Source organism: Anolis sagrei, chromosome 6, assembly GCF_037176765.1.
Source record: "Anolis sagrei isolate rAnoSag1 chromosome 6, rAnoSag1.mat, whole genome shotgun sequence".
Classification (NCBI taxonomy): domain Eukaryota; kingdom Metazoa; phylum Chordata; class Lepidosauria; order Squamata; family Dactyloidae; genus Anolis; species Anolis sagrei.
Window position 1 is genome coordinate 93285290 of NC_090026.1, and position 26293 is coordinate 93311582.

General features: G+C 40.3%; 2 protein-coding genes and 1 long non-coding RNA gene across 3 annotated transcripts in view; 1 reads left to right on the top strand and 2 right to left on the bottom strand.

Moving 5' to 3' along the window:
* Window positions 1-325, bottom strand: part of LOC132778775 (uncharacterized) — a 14282-nt gene extending 13957 nt beyond the window's left edge. Inside the window, exon 1 of the long non-coding RNA XR_010910198.1 lies at window positions 123-325. This is a non-coding gene — a long non-coding RNA (uncharacterized lncRNA). The remainder of the gene's footprint in view (window positions 1-122) is intronic.
* Window positions 296-10142, top strand: TOMM7 (translocase of outer mitochondrial membrane 7). The gene is made up of 3 exons (XM_060782102.2): window positions 296-459; window positions 7787-7835; window positions 9934-10142. The coding sequence occupies exons 1-3, from the start codon at window positions 357-359 to the stop codon at window positions 9947-9949; spliced, it is 168 nt and encodes a 55-aa protein (XP_060638085.2). The 5' UTR covers window positions 296-356; the 3' UTR covers window positions 9950-10142.
* Window positions 10143-12724: 2582 nt separating this feature from the next.
* On the bottom strand, window positions 12725-18527 carry IL6 (interleukin 6). The gene is given in 5 exon segments (XM_060782850.2): window positions 12725-12919; window positions 14368-14514; window positions 15185-15298; window positions 18224-18396; window positions 18506-18527. Coding segments are annotated over 5 exon segments (651 nt in total).
* Between the last annotated feature and the right edge of the window lie 7766 nt (window positions 18528-26293).

Below are 26293 nucleotides of genomic sequence, written 5' to 3' on the forward strand. Positions count from 1 at the left end.
ACCTGACACTTCTAATTCAATATATGACAAAAGCCTTTGCTTTAAAATGGGCTGTGGGAGTTGAAGTCCAAAACACCCGGAGGGGCGAAGTTTGCCCAGGCCTCCTCTAACTCCAGCCTCACCGACGAAACGCGCCTCAGGAGCGAAGCCCGCCCAGAACAGGCCCTCGCGCGTGCGCAGTAGTGCCAGAGTCTCGCGCCCCGGCCCTTTCCCACTTTCACTTCAGCAGCTCCATGTAGCCCCGCCCAGAACAGGCCCCCTCGCACATGCGCAGTAGTGCGTGTGTGAGAGAGGCCCGGCCTTTTCCCTCCTCCTCCTCCTCCTCCTCCTCCTCCGCTGCTGCTGCCGCCGCCGCCATGCCGAAGCTGAGCAAGGAGGCCAAGCAGCGCCTACAGAACATCTTCAAAGGCGCCCAGTTCACCATCCGGTGGGGCTTCATTCCTGTCGTGCTCTATCTAGGTCAGTATTTGGGGGGAAAGAGGAAAGGGACTCGAGTTGTGAGGGAAGAGCCGTCGCCTTGAAAAGCAAGAGACGGGGTCGCGCAGGGAATTCTGGGAGTGCTTGTGACAGGACAGGTGGGGGTGGGGGTGGGGTGTGCGAGCACGAGGTGGTGTCACGTGACCTTTTCCCCTCCCGTGACGTGAGCAGCAAGCCATTGCGGCCTAGTTGAGCCTCGCGCCAAGCATTTACAGGAAGGAGCCCTTCGGGGCAGCCGGGAGTTTCCCATCGTCTATGGAGACTGCGGCGGGCGATGATTTTTGAGCTTTTCCAAGTACAGTGGCTGTTCTCCATGTGTTCCGGACGTCATTTCCCCCAGTCCTTAAGCATTCATTCATTCATCCTCCATCCCAGCCTTGAGGTATGCAACCTGGGGCTCCCGGGAAACGAAATCCAAAACATTTTGGGTGCGTTTGCACACTGGCGTTAATGCATGTTGACACCACTTTTAACTGCCATGGCTTAGTGCTGTGGAATCCTCGTTAAGGCAGGAAGCAGCCAAGCCTTGAAGCAGCAAGGCAATTCCATGCTAATCAGGATGATCAATTGCAACATACACACTTGCCTCAAGCAGACAAGACTTTTTTTCTCCCACCCTGGACGTTCCACGAATGTATAAAGCTCACTTATTTTGTTTACTTACTTACTTACGACATTTATATGCCGCCCTTCTCACCCTGAAGGGGACTCAGAGCAACTTATAAGGCATATTTATTTATTTACAGCATTTATATGCCGCCCTTCTCACTCTGAAGGGGACTCAGAACGACTTATAAGGCATATTTATTTATTTACAGCATTTATATGCCGCCCTTCTCACTCTGAAGGGGACTCAGAGTGACCTATAAGGCATATTTATTTATTTATTTACAGCATTTATATGCCACCCTTCTCACTGTGAAGGGGACTCAGAGCGACCTATAAGGCATATTTATTTATTTACAGCATTTATATGCCACCCTTCTCACTCTGAAGGGGACTCAGAGCGACCTATAAGGCATATTTATTTATTTACAGCATTTATATGCCACCCTTCTCACTCTGAAGGGGACTCAGAGCGACTTATAAGGCATATTTATTTATTTACAGCATTTATATGCCACCCTTCTCACTCTGAAGGGGACTCAGAGCGACTTATAAGGCATATTTATTTATTTACAGCATTTATATGCCGCCCTTCTCACTCTGAAGGGGACTCAGAGCGACCTATAAGGCATATTTATTTATTTACAGCATTTATATGCCGCCCTTCTCACTCTGAAGGGGACTCAGAGCGACTTATAAGGCATATTTATTTATTTACAGCATTTATATGCCGCCCTTCTCACTCTGAAGGGGACTCAGAGCGACCTATAAGGCATATTTATTTATTTACAGCATTTATATGTCGCCCTTCTCACTCTGAAGGGGACTCAGAGCGACCTATAAGGCATATTTATTTATTTACAGCATTTATATGCCGCCCTTCTCACTCTGAAGGGGACTCAGAGCGACTTATAAGGCATATTTATTTATTTACAGCATTTATATGCCGCCCTTCTCACTCTGAAGGGGACTCAGAGCGACCAATAAGGCATATTTATTTATTTACAGCATTTATATGCCGCCTTTCTCACTCTGAAGGGGACTCAGAGCGACCTATAAGGCATATTTATTTATTTACAGCATTTATATGCCACCCTTCTCACTCTGAAGGGGACTCAGAGCGACCTATAAGGCATATTTATTTATTTACAGCATTTATATGCCGCCCTTCTCACTCTGAAGGGGACTCAGAGCGACCTATAAGGCATATTTATTTATTTACAGCATTTATATGCCGCCCTTCTCACTCTGAAGGGGACTCAGAGCGACCTATAAGGCATATTTATTTATTTACAGCATTTATATGCCGCCCTTCTCACTCTGAAGGGGACTCAGAGCGACTTATAAGGCATATTTATTTATTTACAGCATTTATATGCCGCCCTTCTCACTCTGAAGGGGACTCAGAGCGACCTATAAGGCATATTTATTTATTTACAGCATTTATATGCCGCCCTTCTCACTCTGAAGGGGACTCAGAGCGACTTATAAGGCATATTTATTTATTTACAGCATTTATATGCCGCCCTTCTCACTCTGAAGGGGACTCAGAGCGACCAATAAGGCATATTTATTTATTTACAGCATTTATATGCCACCCTTCTCACTCTGAAGGAGGTCTCAGAGCGACCTATAAGGCATATTTATTTATTTACAGCATTTATATGCCACCCTTCTCACCCTGAAGGGGACTCAGAGCGACCTATAAGGCATATTTATTTATTTACAGCATTTATATGCTGCCCTTCTCACTCTGAAGGGGACTCAGAGCGACTTATAAGGCATATTTATTTATTTATTTACAGCATTTATATGCCGCCCCTCTCATCCCGAAGGGGACTCAGTGCGGCTTACAAGATGGAACTGTCTTCTGCTCCCCTCTGTCTTCACTCTGGCCAGAGTAGCAGTTGGTGCCAGAGGGGGAGGGGCCTCCCAACTGATGATATAGGCAGAAGACAAGATGGAAATGTCTTCTGCTCCCCTCTGTCTATATATTTATATAAATTTATATATATATAAACACACACACACACATATGCAATATATTATTAGCATAGTACAATATCAGTATTAAATATTACTATATTGTACTATTGTAATATTATTAGTAATATTACATGTAGTATAAATATATAATTATAACATCATATTAATATTTTTGCATTATATTATAATATTTTAAATATTATAAGTATTCAATTTGCATTAAAAAGGTAAAGGCTTCCCTTGACATTAAGTCTAGGGGATGGTGCTCATCTCCGTTTTTAAGCCAAAGAGCCGGCGTTGTCCGTAGACACCTCCTTGGTCATGTGGCCAGCATGACTGCATGGAGCTCTGTGACTTTCCTGCTGAAGGGGCACCTATTGATCTACTCACATTTGCATGTTTTTTAACTTTAGTGTGGCTAACAGTGGGAACTCGCCTCACTTCCTGGGTTTGAACCGCCAACCTTTCAGTTAGCAAGTTCAGCAGCTCAGTGTTTAACCTGCTGCACCATTAATTTGCATGGTTGGTCAGTTATTCGTCAGTTGATTCTGTTCAGGATACAACTTCTCCTTTTTTACCACACAGTATCCCTGACTAGATTTCCTTAACATTCATTGAGAAGTCTCTTTGGAGAAAATTCTGGCTATTATATGAATGGGGACAAATCTAGTCAACTAGCTGCTCGGGGTTTGGAGAATTAGCTTTGAAAATTATGACAACCATGTTGAATGTTAGAGATTTGAAAGTGAAACAAAAGGGAAATACAGCAAGATATTATATGGAATGAAATTGTTGGAATATAGTGAGATCATTCTAGATTAACTGACCAGTCCACAATAGAATGAGAGTGAGGAGGAATCTCGCAGGTGGATTATTTTAGCAGAAACTTTCATAAATTATTGAAACATGTGAAAGTTCATGCTAAAATAAATTATCTTAAAGGTACTACCTCATTTCATCTCCTCCATTTCTTTTGTATATAGAAAAAAGAACTGAGGACAGTCATAGCACACCCTTGGAAAAATTCCATACACTTTCCCTCCATAGAGGTCCATAGTGAGGGTTGTCAACTTCCTTTCAAGCCTAAAAGGTCTGATGCTCTGAAAAGGCCCTGGCTTCTTGAGGGCCTTGGTATTTTGCAAACCAAACAAATCATTCACCCACTGTACCCCCAAGACCTCCTTTTTTCTTCTTTGCTATTCCCAGCTATTCTCCAGAAATATCCACTTTCTGCTGACTCTTAAAAGAAATTATACAGTCTGCCTGTTATACATTTTCTTCAGTTCAAATATATTTTTGCCTGATCAGGCCCGTAGCCAGGATTTCGTTTCGGGGGGGGGGGGCTAAATTTTTTTCAGGGGGGGTTGGGGGGGCTGAGTTTCGGGGGGGGGGGCTGAGTCTGAGTGAAAGAGGGTCTACTCTAGCAAACCTTTTGTATCATTACCCCAATACCCCCATTCATATGGGATATATTGAGTATGGTGATCAGATCATGATATGAATAAATAATGTCCCAGTAAGTCCTTTTCGCGAACCACCATGAGAATTTCGGGGGGGGGGGGGTGAAGCTCCTCAAGGCCCTCCCCCCCCCCGGCTACATGCCTGTGCCTGATCCAGCAGGGCTTATGCTTTTGTTAATGTGGCAGTGGGAAATCCATCGCCTAATTATTTCACAAAAGCGTATTCCTAAACAAGTTAGAGGAAATGTACAAATTAATAACTTGTCGAGTTAATGTCATGTTCTTGTTCTGTTTATGGGTATTTGGTTGGCCATTGTATTATCCAGGCATTTGATTTGATTCAAATGGTTCCTGTCCTCTTGTTCTATGTATCCGTAACTGGAAAGGTCATTTGTAATGAGAAGTGTTCATTGACAGAAGGGACACTTGGAAGCCATAGTTGCACATTTCTGCAAATTCTCCTAGTTAGCTGTTTGATAGCCTAAGACAGGGTTTCTTAGCATGAATTCCCTGTAACCCGAGGGAGTATTTACAATCTATTATCAATTGCAAAAGGAGCCCCCCGTGGCGCAGTGGGTTAAACCCCTGTGCCAGCAGGACTGAAGACCAACAGGTCGCAGGTTCGAATCCGGGGAGAGGCGGATGAGCTCCCTCTATCAGCTCCAGCTCCTCATGCGGGGACATGAGAGAAGCCTCCCACAAGAATGAAAAAAAAACCCATCAAAATCATCCAGGCGTCCCCTGGGCAACATCCTTGCAGACGGTCAATTCTCTCACACCAGAAGCGACTTCTGACATGACCAAAAAAAAAAAGCGATTGCGAATATTCACCTTGCCCCCTTATCTCAAAATTTCTTCCTGGACTAGATACTGTGTAGAGCAGTAGATGTATTATGAGGGTTCACTGTGATAAGCATGACCACCAGACTGTCAAAATTTAACAGTAGCAGTTGTAAAAAAGATTAAAAATGAACAAGTATACTAAGAAGATAGTACATAACCCCGATTTAATCGTCTTCATATCTGCTAAAACCCTATTCAGTTCTTTCCCTAGTTGACTGTGTTACCAATATTACAGATTTTCCAATATCTACACCATCTTTCCCTTATTGACCTTCTATCAGTTACAAGCCTCAGTTGTGTATTCTTTCTCCCCAAACGGTGGTTGGGTGGAATCAGCCAGGCTTGCCGAGATTTGAATTAAAATTACTCTGCGATGGCCATTCTGCCTAAGATGTTCCTCAAATGACAATGCAGGAACATCTTTGACCAGCAATGAGTTGTTATTCAAGTGTGATAGTCCCTAATTTTCCTCCCTACTCAGTTATAGTTGCAGCTCAATCATATGCATGTTTCTTTAGATGCTACTCTTTCTGAAGTCAGTGGAGTTTTCTGTCAAATACAGTACTTGCTACCGTAATTCAAGTAATATAAAAAGTAGTATTTAAATAAACATGTGCAAACATTTCTCACATGCCAGATGTTAGAATCTGCCACCCTTTATTCTTTTGAAGGATACATCTTACCTTTTTAATCTGTTTTTTTTTAATATCAAAAGCTAACAAGGTCTAAAGAGACGTTCCATTTCCTTTCCAGGGGTGCATGTTACAGAAAGGGGGACAGACAGTTCTTCGTGATATTGCAAGGGTCAGATTTATATCAAAATTCAACATCTGCTTGTCCATAGTTGGTAAATAACTAGTGGGAGTTTTGGAAGAGGCAGAACTCAAAACTGAATGAATCAGTGTCTATGAAGGTTAATTGCATGGCTGATTTAAATAAATGGTAGTATGTTTTTTACCTTGCTAAGTTATGTATTTTGTAGACAGCTGGAATTTTAAGTTATTTATTGTTGTCATAAAAGATGAACATGACTAAAATGGCTTGCTGGAGAAGTGCATTTGTCAGATTTGAGTAATAGGAGGTTTACTGGGGGTGCATGTAGTTGTCAGGATGTTCTTTATTGGGATTTCCCCAGTCTTCCTAATTTTGTTGAGTATACTTCTGTTCCCCTAAATTTTCATGTGACTACAATTATTAATTCTATTCTCTATATATGACTTCTCTTGGTATCTCATTGTGTACAAGGAGCAATGTGATTTCAGTAGTTAAAATGTATATGACATCTTTGTGCTTCATTGTGAACATGGGTAGTATACCTTGAGAGTGTCTTAACTGTGACATTGTGATATTATCCTATAGAGCAGACATTCTTAACCTTTATCGCAACATCTTTCAAATATAGGTAGTCCCCAAATTACAAACAAGATAGGTTCTGTAGGTTTGTTCTTAAGTGGAATTTGTATGTAAGTCAGAACAGGGACATTTTGAAGTGTAATTCCAGATAGAGATATAGATGTATATGGATAGAGAGGGGTGGGGGCACTTTGAATAGCATAGGGAAGGGTTAATACCCCTGTGGTGGTGTTTTTTTTTTTTTTTTTTTTTGCTTGTCTGTGCCTCTTTTCAGAAGAATTCACCTCACTTTCTGTCCCTGCAATAATTGGATTTTGAAAAATTTGTCTTGTGTATACAAGTATTGGTGATAAAGCTTCAGTGGAGACACCTTTCCCTCTTTCTGGAGTGAATTTCCCTTCTGAGGGGTAGATTTCTTTCCCTTCCTGTTGTCTCATTCCTGTTCTTAATTATGAGTTGTATGTAAGTTGGATGCTTGTATCTCGGGGACTGCCTGCATATTTTGTTGTTGTGGACAATCAAGACTTAACTCAAGATTTAAAACCATTCAATAAAACAAAGTTCAGAGAAGTTGCATATCTGAACTTCAATTACTAGCAACCCCCCCCCCCTTCCAAATCAGCTGTGCTGGGGGATACTAGGAATTAGAGTTTCCTAGCTTTTGTTTTTTGTCTTTTTGAGAAAGACCTGCTCTTGATCTCAAACTCGGCAGTGATGCTGAGGTGTTGGGTAGCATTATTCTCCTGCAGTCATCAGAGTTGATGTAGGTTACCTTAATATGTGTTCCATTGATGATGCTCATTCTAGTGATGACTTCATTTCATCGGCTCTATTAGACCCTATCAACTGCTGAATATGTTTTACCATGGTGTAAAATATATTTTTTCTCTTCAGTAATGGCCCTCACCATAGAAACCTTTCTGTAGATTTGAGGTCTGGTTTTCTTCCTTTTTTTCTGAGCAATATTTCGGAAAATGCATATATTACTAAAAAAGTAATATTTTCATTGTATTATTAAAATACTCATTACATTTGTCATGATTTTGTATTGTTTTAACCAGGTTTTAAGAGGGGTGCAGATCCTGGAATGCCTGAGCCAACCCTTTTAAGGTATGTGTTCAGTTATCAATAGTTCTTTAACCATGATGAATGCTCAAGAAAACAATGGATAATATTATTTTGTGAATTGTTTAGAGATGACACTTTTGGGTCTTAAACTATAGATTTCAAAGCTGGGGAATCTAATCTGTCAGATGTTATTGAACTGTACTTCCATTCAGCCATGGTCAGCATGGTCAGTGGTGAGGTATGATATGAGTACAAGTTCATCAAAATCTGGAAGACTAAATCCATGGATTGCATGTGAATATATTTAGTTGGATACACCTCTAATGTACCTGATTATTTGGAAGTAAGTTCCATTGAGCTGACAGATTTGTTTCCTAGGAGATAATTTTGAAATCATAATCTTACAGCATACTAGAAGATTTAAATTGCAGCATTAAAATTCCAGTAGCCCCCTCAGGTAAGGTGTAGGACATTATGGTTTATTCTGGGTGTAGGCAAATATATTCCTCCCGGTGTTGTTAGATTAGAACTCCCAATATTCATAATTGTCATTTATGTTGGCTAAGGTCACTCAAACTGCAGTCCACTAATACCTGCAGGGTTATACCTTGCTTACCACTGGTTTAGAAACCCAATTTATTGGGTTGTAATTTGGATATATTCAGAAAATGGAAATTTGTCTTGCTTGCTTTCTTGTTGCCTGATGGTACTGATAAGGATTTGATCACATGCACAATAAAGAAGCTTAAATGTTAATGAGTTAATGAGGTAGACAGCAAGAACTTAGGAAAACGAGCCTTGAGACCTCTTCCATTCTTAGAAATGAAAGTTACCAATGGATTTGTCCATTGTAAAGCTGATATCTTGCTTGAAGTTCACTTTAGCAAACAAAAGACATTTCCTTTATTTTAAAATTATTTTAGCAGTGCAACGAACAATTGAAGCTTTTCATTAATTTTCTTTGCATTTGTCACCAGTCACATTTTATGTGGCACTTTGTTGTATGAATACTCCTGAGATCTGGCAGTTTGTATTAAATGTTACGTTTCAATACTCTACAGCTTTCCTGTTCCCTGGCAGGCATTTTGTGTTCTGAAATTAAAGTGTCATGTTAAATCCCATTGTCTGTTTTTTTTAATTGCATGTGATTAATCTATTCAATTCTATATCTTGTCACATGCCTGTATGTTTTTGCTTGTATACATCTACTTTTCCCAAGTATGAAGTCATACTGTGCATATTAAGTATATTAACATCACAGTAGGGCTTAATTCCAGGAAAATGTGTATAGGGTTTGTAATTTAAAACAGTGTAATATAATATAAATGGGTTCCTGAATGAAGTGCATACAGCAAAAATACCACTCATATAAGATAAACAATAATAAAATTCAACAAACAGTTATATAAACAGTTGTATATATGCATAAACACATATATAACATACATTGGTAAAAACCTAAAGGTTCTTTCTTAATTTAAACGTGTACTACTCTTAGTCATGGCAACTGCTGGGTTTCCATGACTGATCAGAAATTCAAATTATGATCTCCAGAGTCAGTTCAAGGCTCAAACCTCTATATCATGCTGGTTTCCGTTTTCATATTTTTCTCAGGCTTTGGGATATCCAAAAATTCATTCAGTTGGAGGACAGAGATGTAAATTTGATGTGATCTTCGCTTTTAGTTTTTGTGGTGATATTTGAATAACCAAAAAGTAAATGGGTAGGACATTGTCACTGCAATTCTAAGGTAATATTGTGGAACTTAATCAGGTTGTATTCATAAGATACAAGATATTGTGGAATGTGAAGTTCTCCCAAGGTTAATGCACTGTTAGTATTTTAGTAGTGTAGAGAACATATTAAAACTCGGGCAAAGAGACTGTGGTCCTCAGGATGTAATAGAACTTCAGCCTTCATTAACTCAGCCAGCATAGCCATTGGTGAGGGCTACTTAGAATTACAGCATAAGAATGACTGGAAGCCTGTCCTGATTGTAAACCATAGTAGTACTCAAATGCATTGCACTATTAATGACCCATGCTCTAATTTATTTTAAACTGTACTGCTGCTTCCTACAGTAGAGATGTTGCTAATAATACTCTTCTTCTTTTCTTCTTCCTTAACCACATTTTCTTAGTCTGCTTTGGGGCTGAACAATTTAACCAATTGGAAGTGGCTGTTGAAGATGTGTACATTCCAGAGGCTGGAAAGGAGACGTGTTATGACACTGTGCTACTGGCCAGTTGTTTCCTGGCTGTATAGAATGTATTTAACAACACAGTGAAAATTCTGTCAATCTAATTTATTTGTTACAATGACTTTTATTTGAATAAATATTTAGTCTGATTTTTTTTGAGTGAATTAAAACATTTTTTCCAAGTTATGACATGGTATCTCCTGCCCAATGTTTCTAGACTGAGGGATTTCATTGTTTCAGTCATTAGGAACCATATATATTGTTCAGATTTCATTTCAGTCATGAGGTTGGCAGGATCTTATCTTGGAAAATTCTAAAGTAAAACTGAATGGCCATAAAATCACAATTTGTGTTTAATGTTTCTACTTCCCTCAAGATCCTCTAAGCATTATTATTATTATCTCAGATCTCTTTGAGTTAGCTTAATTGGAAATATAGAATGGAACACCATCTCAAAACTGAATAAGTACTGAAATCTGATCTCATCAATAGGTTGTTGATACCATACATTTTTGAGGGATTGCCGTCCACGCTAAGAGATCTAGGGAAACCAGGTGAGGCATTGAATGAAGATCTCCTTCAGGACACTGGAGGGAGAAGAGTCCTTATAGAAATGGGTCATCCTCAATTCATTGAACACTGAGCCTTTGAGTGCCATTTTGGTCCATGGAAGAAGGAAAGCTTTTTGTTTCTGATTACATAGCCCAACAAAAACAAAATTCCTTGATGTCTCGGGATTTAGGCCTGTTCCTGCGGGTTATTTGGGACGCTGATTCAGAAAGTTGCGTTGAACAGACAGCATCAGCTCTACTTTCTTAGATATGGTTATCATGATTTTTTATGAGTGAGGAGATGGTAACTGGTAGATGGCATATGTTCTGTATCTCGAAAACTAGAGCTGATAGGGGAAAATGGGCTATTTTTTTTAATCAGGAGGTCAAATATACTCACAAACAGGTCTAACATTTGAGGCACCAAAATGTGCATTGGTCAGTGTTATCAGTTGCTGTTTCACCAAGTGGTTCTGTGCAAATCAGCCTATAAAAACACAGTGCTCTAAGATTTGGAATTAGCTGCTTGGTCTTCCTGTTGGTCACCAAGTCTATTTCTATGATAACAGTTAACAAAAAGCCAAAAGGTAGAAGTCTAGCTGGGGGAAATAAATAGGACCTGCTGTCTCTCCTGAAATTGCCCCTTTCTTCTGCAGTGGGGTCATAAAAGAGTAAGTGCATTTCTGTTGGACCCTTTCTATGCTTCATTTATTGCAGCAGTCTTGAAGCTGGTGCAGGAACCAAGCTTTCTTGTTGTCACATGGTGAATGCCCTTGTGGATGGGGGGTTGGGGGTCCAAACTGAACAGAGTTGGACATGGTTATTTAGAAATCTGTAGATGTCGTTTTGCGGTCATGCTACCTACAACCCATCTGTTGCAGGAATGCTTCCAACAAAAAAATTATATCTTGCAACAGTTTCAAATGGCTCTTGGCCTCCTGTCTATATAGTGCAGTGGTTCCCCGCCTTTTTTTGACCAGGGACCACTTTGACCAGGGACCACTCTCCAACATTAAAACCAAAAGGGTTGTGAATCAGTTTTTGGTCAACTTTAGATTCGACTTGGGGTGCTGATTCAGAAAATTGCACCGGATAGACCACAACAGCTCTAGTTTCTGATACAGAACATATGCCATGGTCAACAAGAGTGGCAGGCACTGCAAAAGGAACGGAAATAAAATATAGAGGAAGGAGGCTCGCGGACCAGATTTTTGTCCTCACGGCCCACTGGTGTTTTGCGGCTCACAGGTTAGGAACCACTGATATAGTGCAATGAGCTGGTAGGATTTTGTTCCTTTTCCTTCTATCTGCCATCATACTTGAAAACACTCATTGCTGCTCTGGTGACATGTCTTCTTTTGTGCTGCCTTAAATAAACAGGAGTAAGTTATCCGATTGCTAAAACACACATACTAAGAGTAGCTTCCTAGTTCGGACAAAGTCTTGCAGTGGCTTCTTGGATTGGATTGGTTCTTTTAGAACGAGGTAGGCAAGCTTTCTGTCCTTAAAGGTTTCCTGATAGACCAATCAAGAAACATTACAGAATGGGCGCCTTCCAGTTGTCACCATTATGATGTCTTGAGTTGGAAGCAGTTTGTCACTGCCTTTATGGTTTTATTTAGCTGATCAATGTAGCATGCAAACATATTTTGCAGGTTCCCAGAAATCATTTGAGAAGATGGTGGCATTTTCTAAAGCATTCTTAAAATGAGTGCTTCTTTCAGACAACTATAGACCTGGTGCTTAAAAACATCTTGATCTACTAAAATGAATAATGATCTGAAGTAAATTATCATACTAGAATGGTAGCACAGTAAGACTACAAGGAACTAAGGACACAATTTTGTATTAAAATATTTTATTATAATTATTTTAAATATTATAAAATAAAATAGATATACATTCCTTTGCCATATTTTCAAGTTAAATAATCTCTTGGATACCGAAATCAATTAGACAATACTATTTTAAATTATTACAAAGCCTGAACATATATATATATTTAAAAATTCAATAAATACATTAAATATTATCAATAGATTTATAAATATCACCTCCATAAAGAGGAACAGGTTCTCAAAGAGAACAAAACCTCTGTTATATAGAATAAAAGGTTCTTCAAGAGAACAGCAATGCCATGTGTTTTACCACACAGATTTTCAGAACTGATGTGCCTGATTTCAAGCATTCAGAAAAATCCTGGCCATTCATAAATGGCAAAAAGCTCTTTCAGTTTTCTCCAGTAATGAGATAAAATCTTGAAGTATAAGGAACTTGATAACTGTTACATTCCAAGCTTTTTGTTCACGTAGTTTTACTGAAATCATATCTTGAGTAATAGGAGGCGGCATAGTTACAACATCAGGATTGTTCATCTGTTAGGGAAAGTGAAAGTTAGAAATTCAAAAAAAGTCTTTTAAAAATATTGTTCAACTGCAAATGTATTACACTCATTTACAGGGAAGAGGTGGATAAAATTTTCAGATTACAGAGGTATTTGAACTCTATCATGGTACATTTTCATTTTATCTAGAACTGGCACTTTGTTCTGCTGGTCTGGCACAGTTTCACCATTAACACCCCCCCCCCCCCATGTAATCCTATTTTTGGCATTTGGTAGATCCCTGTTCAGTGGCGCAGTGGGTTAAACCCCTGTGCCGGCAGGACTGAAGACCAACAGGTCGCAGGTTCGAATCCGGGAAGAGGCGGGTGAGCTTCCTCTATCAGCTCCAGCTCCTCATGTGGGGACATGAGAGAAGCCTCCCACAAGGATGATAAAAACATTAAACTCATCCAGGCGTCCCCTGGGCAACGTCCTTGCAGACGGCCAATTCTCTCACATCAGGAGTCACTCCTGACATGACAAAAAAAGAAAGAAAAAGAATCACTTTCTAACCCTTCCTTTATGCCTCTGTTCTTTCTCCAAATAGTTAAGAGACACAGAATGGTTAATATTGCCATTGCATTTTGAGTCAACATTTTGAAGGTGTGATTAAAGTTAGGATTAAAACCTCGTGTAGGGCACTTTTTCATTAATACAGAAACTGCCACTAAATGCATATATCTCGTTTTTTGTCCTACTCCAACAAAAACTTCATATTTTGTTTGTTTTTTTAAATGTCTTGATGGTAGCAAAGATGTTTCTTTTCAAACAGGCTTTAAGCTAATTTGTTGAAGTGAGAATGTTATTTCTTAATTTTCTTAATTTGTTTTTAATAGATTCATTTTTATGCTGTAATTATAGTTTTCATTTAGTTTACCTGTACTAATTGAGAACTATTACAGCAGAAATATAGAACATATATTAAGACCTCTATAATTATGCCAGGAGGTTACCATAGACTTGTGTTGGAGGACCTAACAATTCCTAGAGAGAATAGTACTTTAGAAATCTCTAGGTTCTCCAATGCAACTCTGTAGTTTGCTGGGGCCGGAAATGGGGTTAATTCAGTGGTGGCATGTCATATCCACAGTTTCATGTAACTGCAGTCCATCTGGGAACATACCCCTGATGGATCTGGGTCCTTACTATAATTCAGGAAAATAAATGCATTCAATGCTAATGCAAATCAAGGTGGCCAATTGCAACAATCACGCTTGCCTCCAACAGACAAGAGTTCTTTCTACCACTCTGGACATTCCACAGATATATAAACCTCACTTGCCTAGTTTCCAACAGGCCTCGCAACCTTTGAGGATGCCTGCCACTGAAGTGGGCAAAACGTCAGGAGAGAATGCTTCAGGAACATGGCCATACAGCCTGGAAAACTCACAGCAACCCAGTGATTCCGGCCATTAAAGCCTTCGACAACACATTGCTTACCATTGATTTCAAGATATCCGCTAGTTGCTGTGTTCTGGGCCACAGAGATCCACTCCTCTGTATAGACTTGCTAAAAGTATCATCTATGTATTCCAGGTATGCTTGATAAGCATAAAGGCCACTTGAAAGTCTTCTCAAACATGTCTCCTGAAGTGGAAAAAGGAATAATTATTCTTCTGGAATATTAGCTGAAACAAGTTGCATTTTTGGTAATGGGGGCACAATGATTTTACATTTCAAAAGCAATAAGAACCAAATTACTTATATTTGGAAAGATACGTACTGGCGACAAGCATGTTTTCTAGCTATATTTACAGTTGCCTTGAAAGAGGATTTCTCAATATACATTGTAAGGGCATTTCAACAGGATTTTTAAAAAATGTATGGTGTCATTTCCTTATTAATCCTATTTTTTTAAAAGTTAGCAATACCTATTTGCCAAAATATTGTCAACACTCTGCATTCACTGGGGTTAGAGGTATAGCACTCCTTTGAAAGTTAAAAACTGAGAAGTTGCATTTTTTTTTTAACGAGAGGAATTTCCAGCATAAGTCTGATTGAGGTTGCCCACAGAATCGTACTGGAGAACCTAGAGATTCCTAGAGAGGTGTTCTCTAGAAATCTCTAGGTCCTCCAGCATGACCACAGGAAGTAGATAATAGAGTCACTCCACAGGACATAGAGAACCAATCCATAAATAATCAAATGCTCAAACAGTCAAAAACGCAAATTTGGAGGGAAGACTGTTAACATTTCAAACTTAAACGCTGGCTAGAAAGTTACATTCTTCCAATACAAATAAATACAATCTTCTTGCCTTTTGGAATCCTGTGTAAGAACATCCATCTTCTGGAGTGATCTTCGGAAGGTGGAGATTATTTTGGACCAGCATTTCCATGCTACCTCTACATGCATTTTGCTCCTTACAGAGCTAGGAAAACAAAACATAATAAAAAATTCAATTAGACCTTTGATCTGGAATAACTTTGGTGTTATGTATTAAAACATCAGTATGCATGGTGAACATTTGCTGCATGAACTGAGTCATTGCCCTGTATTTTGAAATTTTGATTTGTTTAGAAGCAAATCTTGAAATTTCCCAATTTCCAAAATGTGAGCATGAGGTTTCATATCTGAGAATCATTTTCACTATACAATCCTTTTTAAGTGCTTTTTTTTTTTTTTTTTTTTTTTTGCAAAAGGTATTCACGAGGGCTGGTTTCAATATGAATGTTAATTTGTTTCAGCACTGAGTATGCAAACAGCATTTAGTAAGGGAGGAATCCCCTCTTCTTCAGTCAATAAATATAGTCAGTGAGGATGTTCTGACTTCTTAATCTTCTCCCAAAAGATGATTGGCATTATCTGGTAATGAAGTGCTAGTTGTCCATTTGGAGTAATAAAGGACTTCCCAACACAATATTTAGCTGTGAGTTTCTGAATAATTAGGCATGAAGCCAAGTGGGACACATTTATCGGAACTGCAACTTCAGTTTAACATATCCTTATAGGATTCTAAAGTAAAATCTCTATGCTTCTCAATTATATGGAAACAATTTTAAACCACTTGTAAGTGGAAATCTTTCTTGTACAATGTCTACATGACATTGCTATATGCATTCAGCCCCATTATAATAATATAATATAATATAATATAATATAATATAATATAATATAATATAATATAATATAATGAATCTTTATTTATATCCTGCTTTTCTCCCTAAACAGAACCTAAAGCAGCTTACAATATTATATAAAAAACAACTCAAAACAATATGCATATGTAAAACAATACCGACAAAAACAAATTAACAATAAGAAATAAATAAACATGTTTAAAAACATTTGTCTAATACATTTTTTTGTTTATTTATTTGCTGTATTTGTATACCGCCTTTCTCAGCCTTTCGGTGACCCAAGGCGGTTTCAGCAACTCAAGGCAGTTGCAGGCAACTCAACAAGACAGTTGGTAAACATTAGCACAACTCAATAAACGTTAGCCTTTTTATCATTACAGCTAAGTGTCTTCATCAAAGCTTGTGCAAATAGGAAGGTCTTTAGTTGCTTTTTAAAAGATGTCAGGGAAGGGGCTGTTTCAACCTCCATGAGGAGGGAGTTCCAAAGAGTTGGAGGAGCCACTGAGAAGGCCCTCTCTCTCATCTCCGTCAACTGCATTTGCGCTATAGTGGCAGCAACAAGAGGAGGGTCTTGCTAGAAGATCTTAGCATTTGGGCAGGTTGGTATGAGGAGATGCGGTCAGATAGCTAAGTAGAACCTGAACCAGCACCTTGAATTGGACCCGGAAAGGAATTTCCAGCCAGTGCAGGTGCTTTAGCAGGGGAGTAATATGCTCCCTGGGTCCAGCACCTGTTAATAACCTGGCTTCATTTGTCATTTGGGAGTTGTAGTTGCTGGGGTTTATAGTTCACCTACAATCAAAGAGCATTCTGGACTCCACCAATGATGGAATTGAACTGAAATTAGCACACAGAACTCCCACGACCAACAGAAAATACTGGAAGGGTTTGGTGGGCATTGACCTTGAGTTTTGGAGTTGTAGTTCACCTCCATCCAAAGAGCACTGTGAACTCAAACAATGATGGATCTGGATCAAACTTGGCACAAATACTCGATATGTCCAAATGTGAACACTGGTGGAGTTCACCTACAATCAAAGAGCTCCTTGAACCCCACCAATAATAGAATTGGGCCAAACTTCCCACACAGAACCCCCATGACCAACAAATACTGGAGAGATTTGGAAGGAATTGACAATGATTTAGGGGAGGTGTAGTTCACCTTCCTTTGAGCACTGTGAACCCAAATATGGCACAAATACCTTATATGTCAAAATGTGAATACTGCTGGGGTCGGGGGGATTGATTTTGTCATTTGGGAATTGCAGTTGCTGTCAAAGGGGCTCCTAAGACCATCCAAAATATATGTTTTCCGATGGTTTTTGGCAGCCCCTCTGAAACCCCCCTCACAACCTCCCAGAGGTCCCAACCCTCAGGTTGAGAAACACTGCCCTAAATCCTGATGCTGATCACAGGTTCACCTCTTATCCTTACCCCTTACACTCCCCGCCTTGTCTGTATTTTCATCTTTGGGAGAAGAATACCTTGACCCATACCATCCTGCTGAACCAGTCACCTCAAACATCAGCTTGTGGTCATCTAAGGCGGCTCTGTATCTTAAGTGTCCTATTTGCACAGTCTGGGCGCATACGGTGGTGCAGTGGGTTAAACCCTTGTGCCGGCAGGTCTGAAGACTGATAGGTTGCAGGTTCAAATCCGAGGAGAGTGTGGATGAGCTCCCTCTGTCAGCTCCCGCTCCCCATGTGGGGACATGAGAGAAGCCTCCCACAAGGATGGTCAAACATCAAAACATCTGGGCGCCCCTGGGCAACGTCTTTGCAGACGGCCAATTCTTTCACACCAGAAGCGACTTGCAGTTTCTTAAGTTGCTCCTGACATAGGGAAAAAAAGTCTAGGATTGCATTTTGGGAGGGATGAACCCCCTTTCTTGATAACTTCCCAAAGTCCAAGTTTGGGGCTGGTTCTACACTGAGCATGTAATGCAGTTCAAACTACAGCTCTATACTGACCATATAATCCAGTTCAATGTATTTCAAACTGCATTATATGCTCAGTGTAGAACCAGTTTGGGTAAAGTAGCCAAAGGCGCACCATGCAGAGAAAGTTGGCTTCTGCGTCCCCGCGTTTAGTAGTGTCTCCTTGCGTTTTGAAATAAAAAGTAACGAGTTCTGGCGTTACAGGGGAGCCAGGGGAGATGGCAGTCGCACCAGACCCTTCACAGTGTAGGAGGCACTCGGATTTCACCGCGATCTCACCTGGTCTTTCCACCCGGAGGCTGTGGAGTGGAGTCCCCAAACCAAACCAGTGCAAGCGCGCCGCGGTGAATATCCCTGGGGCTCGTCTCCTAATTCGTCCTCCCCAGAAGAGTCGCCCACGGGGAACGAGTCCACACGGAGCAGAAGGGCAGCGCTCGCCCAGAAGCAGAAGCCTGATAGGGGGAAAAAAGAGAGAGAGAGAGAAGATGAATGCTGAACTTCTGCGTCCAAAGTTGGAGGCGCGTCCTTGGAGAGCCCGTGCGCCAAGTTCTCCCAACTTACATGCGGAGAGCAGAGCGCGCATGGTGTCTTTTCAGGCTTTGGGTTTGCCTTGGTTTTTCTTTGCCCTGAGTGGTTTGTGGGACCAGAAGGCTGAGTGAGTTGTAGGGCATCTCTGACCCTATTTATTTGATAGGGCTACTGCTAGGAGGAAAATCCCGGGTGATGAAAAAAGTAAGTCTCCCCCCGCCCCATCTCCATTGCAAGGGACGGGTGCTTGCTTATTAGGCAGCTGTGCTGGGAAATCTGCTGAGGTCACTAGAGAAGTCCGGGCCCGTTGGTTTCAATCGACTTGGCTCTCCAGAAGTGAAGTTGCAGGAGATGCTGCTGTGACTCATGGAAGACGGAAGGAAGGATCAATACATTGCTTTTCCCTTTGTGTGAAAAAAGGAGGGGGAAAAATGTGTGTAGAGAGGGAATAGCTGGAGATCTTACCACCAATAAACGAAATAAAAACATTAATTAATGAACTTCTCTCAGAGTGCATCTGCACTGTTGAATTAATGGCACTTTATTTATTTATCGTGTCACAAGCAAGTTGAATCATAGAATCATAGAATCAAAGAGTTGGAAGAGACCTCATGGGCCATCCAGTCCAACCCCCTGCCAAGAAGCAGGAATATTGCATTCAAATCACCCCTGACAGATAGCCACCCAGCCTCTGTTTAAAAGCTTCCAAAGAAGGAGCCTGCACCACACTCCGGGGCAGAGAGTTCCACTGCTGAACGGCTCTCACAGTCAGGAAGTTCTTCCTCGTGTTCAGATGGAATCTTCTCTCTTATAGTTTGAAGCCATTGTTCCGCGTCCTAGTCTCCAGGGAAGCAGAAAACAAGCTTGCTCCCTCCTCCCTGTGGCTTCCTCTCACATATTTATACATGGCTATCATATCTCCTCTCAGCCTTCTCTTCTCCAGCTCCTTAAGCCGCTCCTCATAGGGCTTGTTCTCCAGACCCTTGATCATTTTAGTCACCCTCCTCTGGACACATTCCAGTTTGTCAATATCTCTCTTGAATTGTGGTGCCCAGAATTGGACACAATATTCCAGATGTGGTCTAACCAGAGCAGAATAGAGGGGTAACATTACTTCCCTAGATCTGGACACTATGCTCCTATTGATGCAGGCCAAAATCCCATTGGCTTTTTTTGCCACCACATCACATTGTTGGCTCATGTTTAACTTGTTGTCCATGAGGACTCCAAGATCTTTTTCACACATACTGCTCTCGAGCCAGGCGTCCCCCATTTTGTATCTTTGCATTTCGTTTTTCCTGCCATGCATTTGTCACCGTTGAGTTAAAACGCAGTTAAAAACACAACGTTTTAAAAACCTTGACATTATGCTGAATGTCCTTTGACCAGAAGCTGGCCACTTGGAATGCCTCTGGTGTCGCTGAGAGAAGGTCCTCCATTGTGCATGCCGCAGGGCTCAGGTTGCATTGTAGTAAGTGGTCTGTGGTTGATCTTCTCCACACTCACATGTCATGGACTCCACTTTGTGGCCCCATTTCTTAAGGTTAGCTCTGCATCTCATGGTGCCAGAGCGTAGCCTGTTCACTCTAGATTGTCCACTCTTCTATGTGCCCAGGAGGGAGTAACTCATCTGGTATCAGCCACTGATTGAAGTGCTGGGTTTTAACCTGCCAATTTTTGACTCTTGCTTGCTGAGGTGTTTGTGTGAGTATCTCTCTTGATCTTAGGGAGCTTTTTCTTCATTTAAGGTGTTGACATGCTGGCTGATATCCGAACAGAGGATGGGCCAAAGGTGTTAATGCCTTGGTCCTTTAATTGCTGGCTGGATGTCAGGTGGTGCAATACCAACTAAACAGTGTAATTTCTCCAGTGGTGTGGGGCATAGACATCTTGTGATAATGTGGCCTGTCTCATTAAGAGCCACATCCACTGTTTTAATGTGGTGAGATGTTTTCCACACTGGGTATGCATATTCAGCAGCAGAGTAGTAAAGCACGAGGGCAGATGTCTTCACCGTGTCTGCTTGTGATCCCTAGATTGTGCCAGTCAGCTTTCATATGATATTATTTCTAGCACCCACTTTTTGCTTGATATTCAAGCAGTGCTTCTTATAAGTCAGAGCATGGACAAGGGTAATTCCCAGGTATTTGGGGTGCTGCAGTGCTCCAGTGGGATTACCTTCCAGCAGGTGATCCTCAGAGCTCAAGATGCTTGTCTGTTCTTAAAATGAAAAGCACACGTCTGCATTTTAGATGGATTAGGAATCATCTGGTTTTCCCTGTAACAGGCAGTAAGAGCCGCTAAAGCTTTGGAGACCTTCTCTTCAGCCATTTCAAAGTTCCCTGTTTGAGTGGTGATGGCACAATCATCAGCATTGATGAAACTCTGTCCCTTCTGGCAAAGGCTGATCCTTTATGTTAAACATTGATGGAGCAAGCACATTCCCCTGAGGCAGGCCATCCTTCTGTTTTCATCATCTGCTTCTTTGGCCTTTTGTATTGAACTACCACTTTGGAAGTGGTAGTTCAATAAGGTCTTTACCCTTCTCTGCCCATGAGTGCTGGTGCCTCACCAAACTTCAACTCCAAGGATTCTATAACCTTGAGCAGATAAAGTGGGGTCAACCTGCATTTATTCTACAGTCTAGATGCACCCTTAGTCTTCAGCCCTATACTACTACTACTACTACTACTAATAATAATAATAATAATAATAATAATACAATATTATACCTTGGTCCATATATCAAACGGACAATGTATTGGGATTCTCACATCAGAACAACATATTTTATGTGTGGCCAAGACCCAAAAATAACGTATAAAACAGCTCTGTACTTAAGCAAAACAATACGTCTGAGAACCACATATGTAGGGCTGATTGGGGTAAATTGTAGGGGTGATAATGAAATATGATGTATATACTCAGGTTGATCAGTTTATCAGTTTTATCATGTCTTATCATATGTATTTACTATATTATTAGAAGTGTCTTATTTTAACTTTCTACGTGGAGTGTGATCAGGTCTTGTCAGGCCTTGTTGTTCTGTTTCTTATTGTGATATGGCCTAAGGGCTAATCAATAAACTATTCTACAATATTATAATTATACATTTTATATTACATGTAATATTACTAATAATATTGCAACATAATGGTGTAGTACAATACAGTAATGTATGGTGCTGATATTGTACTATGCTAATAATTTAATATATTGTATTTATGTGTGTGTGTGTGTGTGTGTGTGTGTGTGTATAGCCACTCTGAGTCCCCTTTGGGATGAGAAGGGCAGCATATAAATGTCTTAAATAAAATAAATAAATAAATAAATATACACACATTTATGTGGGAATAGCAACCCATTGAAAATTATGGGGTTTCCTCCTGCAGGGATATGACTAGTGAACAAAAACACAATGAGACGAGAATGACTGGATATCTTCCAAATCAGATAATGTTTAGCTAGATTTATTTTCCACCTTTCTCTTAAATCAAGTAGTAATATTTCAATCACAAGGTTTGAAAAAATAAAAATAAATAAATATACAAACAGTTATTATGTTAAAATTATAATATTTAATATTTGTAATATTTCAAAAAAATATTTCATCAGGGATAAAATTTGTTCATCACCTCCAAGTAAATACTGGAGAATCCAATAGTACATGAGATGGATATGGAAAGTGCTTTGGTATGCAAGATCGCCCTACACATACAATGACAATTATCTTGTGTGTCTTCAAGGAATGTTTGAGTTATGGTGAGCCTAGAAAACCCTATCATAAAGTTTTCTTGAAAAATGTGTGTTCAGAGAGGGGTTTGCCATTGCCTTCTTCTGAGGCTGGACAAGTGTGGCTTGCACAAAGTCACCCAGTGAGTTTTCATGGCTGACAGAGCATTTGGACCCTGGTTTTCAGTCCAATACTGAAATCACTGCTACACACTGCCTCTCAGTATCTTATTACTGGCCTATACATCCCTCCAAGAAAAGAAACTGGTTGCTTGATAGGATTCTGGAGGCTGAGGCAGAGCTTGCCCAGAGAACAGGTTCCTTCATAGTTGATTTAATGCTGGAATTCTCAAATATGAACATGTAGAAATCAATAGGCACCATATGGACGTGGTGATAGTTAATTTGTTTGTCTTTTCTTGTGACAGGGATGCTCACCCTAATTTGAATTTGGACTAATAGGGATTCTCACACTGTGTTGCTTGTGGTTGTCACATTAATTGAATCTGATACCACTTTGTATGAAACTGATTTTAGAATCACTTGATGCATTAGTAATTTAAAGAAATATACTTTTCTAGCTTCTTCCATCCCTTGCTAATTTTGCAAATATTTTTATGTGTTCATGCATTTATGAAATCACATGCCAGGGTTTTACAAAACTGATAAAACTTTAGGAAAGTACATTTGATGCCAGCAGTTTCAATATATAATTCTTAAAGGGGACAGGAAACTTCCAAAATATGTCCCTGCACCTATATTTGCAACATTTGCAGGTTTGGATTATGACTACATATTATTCCCTACCTCCCTTTGGGCATGTATTTTTGTTATCTATGGATATCTGATTTATTTCATCTTGTCCTGCCTTCCTCAGTGAGTTCAAAAAGTAACAATAATAATAATAATAATAATAATAATAATAATAATATACTTTTTAATATTCCGCTCTATCTCCCCAAGGGGATTCAGAGCAGATTACATAATACATATATGGCAAACATTTAATACATTATACAATTAACAACAAAGACAAACAGTACACAGAGAGGCAAAGGCTTCCTCCTTTCCATCTCCGGCATCTGGAGGCTGTGCTCAACCCCAGCCATGGGGAGGTGCTCTTGTTCCATTTTCCATGCTGAGGAGCTTATTGTCTGTGGATGCCTTCCTGATCTAATTGCCGGATGCCTTTTTCCTCTCTGCCAAAATAGTACCTATTGATCTACTCACATTATTGGTTTTGAACTGCTAGGTAGGCAGGAGCTAGGGCTAATGGCAGGGGATCACCCCAACCTGTGGCTTGAACTGCCAGTCTTCCAGTTGGCAAGATTTTCTGCAATTGGTGGTTTAACCCGCTGTGCTACCACTGCACTGGTTGCTACCACGCTTACAATCGAGCAGAGCACAATAGAGGCTCACTTCCTCTCCAACCTTGTAAGGTAAATCCTGAGCTAGTGTGGTATAGTGGTATAAGCATTGGACTACAACTCCAGATACCAAGAATTGAATCCTCACTCAGCCATGAAACTCACTGAGTTACCTTGGGCAAGTCATGCTCTCTCAGTCTCAGAGGAAGACAAAGGCAAAGCCCCTCTGAATAAATATTGCCAAGGAAACACTGTGATAGGTTTGCCTTTGGCTCGCCATAGGCCAGAAATAACTTAGAGGCACACAACAACAACAACAAGAACAACAACAGCAAAAACGGTAAGTCTGACTGAGAGGCAGTGATTTGTCCAATGTCATACATCAAGAGCTTAATGGCCCCTTAGGAACTTGAACTTGGGTCTCCCAACTCACAGGATCCCATAACATTGGGATATGGTATAAGAGGTGTCAAACTGCATTAATTCTACAATATTGATGTGTCCTCAGCCTCACAAACACACATGTTTACCCCTCTGTATCTTTAGCCTTGCAATAATTAAAAACATTAATCATTGTTGTAAGCTTCTAACCTGATGACCTCTAGATCACTACTTCTTCAACTGTGGGTCCCGACCCCAAATTTGCCACCCTTAACTCAATGCTAAGGAGCCATGGTGGCACAATAGGTTAAAGCCTTGTGCCGGCCAAGCTGCTTACCTGAAGGTCAGCGCTTCAAATCAGCGAATCAGGTGAGCTCCTGTCTATCAGCTTCAGCTTCTTATGCAGGGACATGAGAGAAGCGTCTCCATTGGATGGTAACACATCCAGGCGTCCCTTGAGCAAAGTCTCTGCAGACAGCCAATTCTCTCACACCAGAAGCAACTTCCAGTTTCTCAAGCCACTTCTGACATGTTTTTTTTTTAAAAAATCTCAATGCTGGGGTCACAAAACATTTGGCAGCAGTAAGAGGTTTCTGAATGCCACCCATTTGCACAAACCTGTTAGCACCAATAGGTTTTACAATGGACTGCAGAAAATGGTTCAGTAGTACTTCACAAAAAGGTAAACATGCCTTACAAATTTAAATGTTTTATTTTGATGCTTTTTAAAATATACCTATATACCTGGGGTCATAGGGGGAAAGGGGTTGTGACTGGTAAAAGTTCACAAAAGCCCTGTTCTAGTTGAGTTGGAGTGCAGCACTCATAATCCCTAACCAGAATGACCATCATGAAAATAGGAGACTGGGAAAGGTATTGAGTCATCATCTTTCTGAATTCTGAATAAAAAACGTTTGAGATACGACGTTCAAAGGATGCCTTCATTGCACTTGGGGGGGGGGGGGGGAGTAAATGCTAAAAGCAATGAACATGCAACTCAAGACCCTATTTTCTTTCTAAAGTTGTTTTTCTGTAAAATATTTTATAGCATGTCCATCTTTTTGTAAACATTCTAAAATAGAAAAATAAAATAAAATTGCCGACATTGTGCTCATAGATGTAAAAAAGGAAAATAGTATCAACGGACCAAGGGGGAGAGCAATCGTGAGGTTTTTACTGCAAAAACAGACTGAGGACCCTTCCAAACAGGCCCTATATCCCAGGATCTGGTCCCAGGTTTTCTGTTTATCCCAGATTATCTAGCATTGTGGACTCATATAATCCAGTTTAAAGCAGAAAACCTGGGATCAGATCCTGGGATATAAGACCTGTCTTGAAGGGCCCTGCATTTATACAGTGGGCCCTTGGTTTGGTTCCATGGATATCAACATCTGTAGATGTTCAAGAGTCATTATATACAATGGCATAGTAAAATAACACCCTTTATATAAAATGGGAAAAATCAAGGCTTGCTGTTTGAATTAAATATATATATATTTTCAAGCCATGGATGGTTGAATCTGCAGGTGCAGACTGTGTGGATATAGAGGGCTGACTGTATTCCTTAACTATTGACTGTATTGGTTGGGACTGAAGGAAATTCAGATCCAACAATATGGGGCCCTTCCACACAGCCCTATATTCCGGAATATCAAGGCAGAAAATCCCACAATATCTGCTTTGAACTGAGTTAAAGCAGGGGGTCCACACTGCCATATATTCCAGTTCAAAGCTGAAAATGTGGGATTTTATGCCTTGTTATTCTGGGATATAGGGCTGTGTGGAAGGGCTCATGGAGATCACAAACTGTCCATAGTTACCATCTAGGGTTGACTGTTTTGGTATAACAAAACAGTAGTTTTTCTTTTATTGCATGATTGCGTGACAAAACCTTTTGGTTGCTTTGATTCATCACTGGGGTTTTGTGTGGTTTCCAAGCACTGAAGATGCCAGCCACAGATGCAGGCAAAACATCAGGAGAAAATGCTGTTTGAACACAACCATACAGCCCAGAAACCACGCAAGACCCCAGAACGGGAAATTTCTCTGAAAAAGGATGTTTTTCTCCCTTATTCTCCCCATTTTACTTTCACTTGAAACTTGAGATAACAGCAATGGATCTACTCTACTAAGCAGCGTGCTTAGAAATGCCCAAAGAGTTGTACCACCCATCTATGCAAATTGCTCAGATGTCCCTGTCAGTGATATCAGGAGGAAGTCTCTGTATTGCAAAATGACTTTTGCTGTGGATTTGTTTTAGTATTTGTTTTATTTTTTTCTACTGTAATCCCCCTAGAGACTGGGTCAAGCTCTGAGTGAGCAGCTGCATATTTTTAATATT